This window comes from Hibiscus syriacus, unplaced genomic scaffold (assembly GCF_006381635.1).
Source record: "Hibiscus syriacus cultivar Baekdansim isolate YM2019G1 unplaced genomic scaffold, ASM638163v2 tig00110890_pilon, whole genome shotgun sequence".
NCBI classification, from domain to species: domain Eukaryota; kingdom Viridiplantae; phylum Streptophyta; class Magnoliopsida; order Malvales; family Malvaceae; genus Hibiscus; species Hibiscus syriacus.
In genome coordinates this window covers 13,926,280-13,931,835 of record NW_024062900.1, presented here as the reverse complement: position 1 = coordinate 13,931,835, position 5,556 = coordinate 13,926,280, and the positions used below count along the sequence as shown (strand labels likewise).

The 5,556-nt window shown below is 34.6% G+C and overlaps 1 protein-coding gene across 2 annotated transcripts; it reads right to left on the bottom strand.

Annotated features, from left to right (window-relative positions):
• Nucleotides 1-369: 369 nt before the first annotated feature.
• On the bottom strand, nucleotides 370-5,331 carry LOC120144855 (probable protein phosphatase 2C 59). 2 transcript variants are annotated; one of them, XM_039158815.1, is made up of 9 exons: nucleotides 5,153-5,330; nucleotides 4,605-4,912; nucleotides 2,928-3,055; nucleotides 2,189-2,287; nucleotides 1,930-2,088; nucleotides 1,588-1,674; nucleotides 1,376-1,467; nucleotides 1,066-1,140; nucleotides 370-909 (listed from the first exon to the last, which is right to left on the bottom strand). In XM_039158815.1, the coding sequence occupies exons 2-9, from the start codon at nucleotides 4,682-4,684 to the stop codon at nucleotides 736-738; spliced, it is 894 nt and encodes a 297-aa protein (XP_039014746.1). In that variant the 5' UTR covers nucleotides 4,685-4,912; nucleotides 5,153-5,330; the 3' UTR covers nucleotides 370-735. The 2 variants fall into 2 exon arrangements, with proteins under 2 accessions (XP_039014746.1, XP_039014747.1); XM_039158816.1 differs by lacking the exon at nucleotides 2,189-2,287 and having other exon boundaries at nucleotides 5,153-5,331.
• Between the last annotated feature and the right edge of the window lie 225 nt (nucleotides 5,332-5,556).

The following is a 5,556-nucleotide window of genomic DNA, read 5'->3' as shown; positions in this document are numbered from 1 at the left end:
ATATGCTTAAGCGATATCAAACTGTTTACTACTTGAACTCACGAATTTAAGACATTATTAAGAAATCTTAATAAAATAGTTTTGAAATATATATTTAATAAAATTTAATTTTTTAAAATATTTAAAATAATCAGGATATTAATTTAAAAAATTTGACTTTTAAAAAAATTAATAAAAGACAGGAAATAATAAAAAAAAGATTAAAAGAGTATTATTTTAATAATTTAACCAAATCTTCACCAAAAAGAGAAAACAACAAAACTTACTATCAGTCGGAAGTTTTCAACAGATGATGCGTTTCTCTGCTCCACCAAAAATCCACGGCCTTTGTGACATTGTTTCTGCAAATCCTAATAATAGTCGAATAAAAGCATTTATTTCATAATGGCGAATCAAATGAAACCGTAGTTCTTGAAAGCAACATCTCAACACAAATAGCCACTACAACAATTAAGATAAGTTTTACACTTTTTACAGCATACACAAGTGGACTCAAGCCTTTCATCAGACTCTTTACAAATCCATTTTTAACTGGAATTCGAGAAGCTAAACTCATATGCATCAGTTCTGTTCCAGTCCAGATGTTAATGCAAATCCTGCCCTCACGCATTTCTTCATTTTTTTTCTTATAACGTGCTGTTAAATATTTCTGTTTTTACGACTAGCTGCATAAGTATTTGAGTTTACTTCTGTTACCATCAACTTGGGAAACCAAAACATGGAAAGAGATGGTGCTTATGCAGATACACTAGGTGTGGTGGCCCCTTGGTTGGTACTCGATTGATCGAACAAGAATCGCACGACAACACAAGTTATGTTATCTGCACTACCCCTCTGGCATGCCTCTTGCATCAACCGCTTTGCCGCCTGCTCAGGATCCTGTACCGGCTTTATCATTGCAACAGCCTCCTGTGAAAGGGAAAACCAGCAGTTAGGAGGATGGTTGCTAACTATGCTCAGTTCTATAGATTTTCTTCAAACTACTTCTAAGCTCGACAAACACATTGTTGTGGTTCTCGGATGCTGGTAAGATACGAGGCATTGAGTAAAACAATTGTTTCATACCTCATTTGAAACAACATCCCACAGTCCGTCGCTTGCAAGAATAAGGAACTCCAGAGAGCTGTCAATCTTTTCCTCCTGCAACCAAAGAGATATCAGAGTATAAAATGCTCAAAAATCAATATAAATACTAATAGCAATGATTTCACAATTAGGGATCCTAAAAGAGTTTTAAAGACATCAAGGCAGGACTCTAACAAGCACAACTGCGAGCAAAATGGCTAGGGTTCTGCATTACTGGGTTCTATTAAAATTATGGTGTGCAAGTACATCCTAGAGACACGGCATATTTCAACAAAGTCTTCGGACAGACCTGAATTTCTGGGTCAGCAACAACATATTGCTTCAAGAGCCTATCACCAAATGCACGAGAAACAGCAAGGACACCTCCTACTCTCCACGTTCCTAAGGAGACATTTCAGTCATAATAAAAGGAAGAAATTTAAGGCATCATAGCAAAGCATAAAATAGAAAAAGATAGGAGGATAAGAGGGGAAGGAGAGATGGTGAGAAATAAACCCTCACCAGCCCACATGACAAATCCTCCTGCGTCCTCAATCCGTTGACGCTCATCAGTTTGATCTGGCTTATGATCGCGGGAAACAGCAATAGCTGTAAGGGGAAATATTGTATATAAGTCACACCAAGACTTTAGTGATAACATAATCATTTAAAAGATTTTCAAAAGGGCTGACATATTCACACCTACACCAAGATAGGTGAAGAAGTATAGAAGAATGCACAGTGTTAAAATATTCTCAATGAGTTTTAGTTTTACAGGTCAAGTAAATGGCAATTTTATATTTAATTTCATGAATGATTTGAAATCAAAGGAATGGAAACAAAAATAAAAATAATGGATCTTACCATTGCCTCCTCTGCAGATGACAGCACGGGAATCCCCAACATTTGCTACTAGCAACCGATCGCCAACAAGTATAGCCGTAGAAGCAGTTGACCCAGCATCCCTATTCTGAGTATTTTCTGATTTTAAAAATTCAGTGTCTGTATGACTATATGCATCAGCTGGTAAGGTTGGAAACATTTAAAAGAGAAGTTAGGCTGGTGAATTAAAAACCCACTAGAAAATAATACAACTATATGATACAGTTATAATGCCAAGAACCTATTGCAGATTTGGTGTCAGAAATGAACTTTGGATGCCTGATCAAATTATTGAAAAGGTTATGCTTAACATATTCAGCTGCCCGGGCACCTCCATGACCTAAAAAAACCATGCTTGTAAAGATCAGGTTATAACTCAGCATAACTAGCTAGGAGTGAATTAATCATAAACAAATTTTTGGTAAAGAAGACAACAAACCATAGTTTACTACATCAGAATTGTTCTAGTAGTGGAACAACCTAATGAATTAATTATACATTGCTCACAAAAGAAATTAGTTTTAGTGGTAAAAGAAAAATCTTTCTGGCAAAAGTTATGATTTACCATAATAATTCCCAATCCTGAGACAGTAACAGGCCTTTAAGAAAAGGATTCAGATACTGCTAGCATAATGGACCAGATAAAAAATTAACAGAATCCACATGAAATCCTTTCAGAGACGTTCTCTAAGTTGAGACTACAATGTATCATCTTATAAGTTGGTATATATTCTACCTGTAGTTGTCTGGCAACCTTATTTACTACAGTAAATGAATTAGATCTATAATAGGAAACAGATTAAGAAGTGTACTGCTGATGGAAACATAGAGTAATCATGCACACTCTTTAACACAAATAATAACCATCATAGATGTTACAGAAACTATTGACATGTATGTGGCTTATATGAAGCATACACATGGTTTACTAAGGTTGTATGCATGTGCTAGAGGAAGACAAAATTAAGAGTGCAATATACCATCAAAGACTCCAAAAAGACCAACTATTTCGCCATCAACACCATCAATCCTTGTCTCATAAAAATCTTCCATTGAAGACCTTTTCCCTGGAGAGCTTGCATAGCCATAGCTAAACTTCCCATTCTGACTGTTGCAAGGAAACATGAAACACTTGGATTTTAGACATCCTTGGTATCATTCCATAATTTAAGGAAAGATGTAAACTGATAACTAAAGAATTAGCATATTATCATCAAGTTTAAGCAAAACATATTCAAGTGACTTTTAATCTGATAGTTCGTGTGCATGATCATCACTTCAAAATAATGCAAGACACATTTAAGTGACTTTTAATATACTATTTGAGTAAAATATATTTCTTCCTGCATTTCTTTTGCTCCATTCATTTCCAAATGAAGATTTAACAGGGTATAGACCCACAAGAATCTGACATATCAACATGTTCCAAATTTAAGAATATGACCTAATCTTTCCAAAATTTTGGAGGCGAAGCATGCATTACTTCATTTGTCTACCTCCCCCTCTATTTTCCATACTTCTGCTAGATGATAATTATTGCCACTTGCCAGACACATGCCTTATCTAATTGGGATGTGTTTCAAGGTTTGTCTTAAAAGCTCACTATCCAAATAAGCAAGGGCCTTTGTCTAAAAGGCAGTTAAACAGATGTAAGAATTTTAAATCTTAAAGGAGATGTTTCAATTTTCAATGAAAAGCTTGTATATTAAAACTGATTTGTTCAAAATTCATACAAACTAACGGAAATTGGGAATAAATGCCTTGTTGGGATGAAATAAAGCCAGATCCTACAGAAAACGGAAGACAGTAATAATTCATCCTAGGAAATGCAATACCAAAACAAGACAAAATGCCATTACTCCCTAACTTATAAAGAATGCTTTATTCCCAACGACGTTTGAGAACTCATCTCATCACATGCATCAAAAACAACAGCTTAAAGATTACACCTAAGGTTTCTCCCAAATTATGCAGCAACAAATCATTTCAAGATAAATATCCACAAGAATTCAACACATCTAAATGCTCCAAATTTATGGAGGTCAAGCATGCACTAATGGCATAATTCATTTCCGTCTTCTCTCTATTCAGTATTCGTTCACTTTTGCTAGGTGATATTGATTGCAAACAACACACCCTATCTAATTGAGATATGTTCATAAGGTTTAACTTAAAGCATACTGTCCTAGTAAGCAAAAACATAGTCTGAAAGGGAATTCAACAGATATATCAACAATTTCAGATCTCAAAGGAGATGTTCCAATTTTCATCAGGAAGCTTTTTCTTTTTGTTCAGCAAGATAAGTAAATATTATTTAGAAAAAGGCATTAAAAGCCATAAAAGTTCACAACCACAAAATAGGAAACGTAACACCTAAAATCAAATAACAAAACAGAAAACACCAGAAAAGAGAACAAAGCGCCATTCTCTTCTCTCTTGAAACACCAAGTAGTTGAACACCACGAACAGAAATAAATAACAGAAAAATTCAGAATAAAATGCATACAAATTGGACAAGACACGCAAACCAAAACACATGATGTTGAACCATATGGTAATGTGAAAAAAACGGCTAACTTGCAATGCAAAAAAAAAGTATGAATCGAAAGACATTCTAGATCTAAGAAAAGAACGATGAAAAGAGAAAAGGAACCAACCTAAGGCCGCCGCCGCTAATCCGTCCATCTTCAGCATGAACCTGACTCGAAGATTGCAACACGGAATTCAAATAGCCCATATTATTGCTAGAGCTTTCAAAATTTTCCACCTCTTATCCCTTGTATATATATAGGAAACAACAAAAACAGCCGTAATCGACAAATGAAATTTCAGCTGATGATACTCAGAAAAGACGAAGCTGATAATACTCAGAAAAGACGAAAGCCTAATTCTGCAAGCTAATGAAACTAAGCAGTCTTCACGTTTCCGGGATCATCTCAAAATTAAGTGAGTTATCAATCTTAACCTGCAAAGAAATCAAAATTTCCAGATCCAATTAAAAACACATAGATCCTAAGATCTCAATCTCATAATAACATATTAAAAAAATCATAAATAAGCATAATTAAATCATTTAAAAAAATACTTTTCGAAAGCGAACATAACCAATGCAATAAATGAATTTATTAGTTGGTTAAGGCGAGATCATTATTAAGAACTATCAAATAGCTAAAAAAAAGAGAGAGAAATGAACATAAATTGTTACCTCAATCAATCAAGAAGAAGGGAAGAGAAAAGGCAAATCAGAGCCGCTTAAAAGGGGAGAAAAACACGAGACTTCACAAAGAGGGGAGAAGAGAAGAGACGACTAAAATAATACTAAAAACCAGAGGCTGCTGCTGATTCTTTTTGTTTCACCTTTGGTTTGCTGATAACTGAAAACAACCTCCGTATTTTAAAAACCAGACAAAACCAAATTAGATTTTTATTATCTGCTGTGCTATTTTTACTGGTGTTTTTCCTAAAATATCACTTATACCTTATATTATTTTTTGTTAGGTATTCTTTAGACTATTTTTATATGTAACACCTTTTGTAGTAAGGTCTGTCCCTGCCGTTGATATGGAATCACGTGGGGTAAAGTACGCCCCTGCAGCACGTTTTACGTTG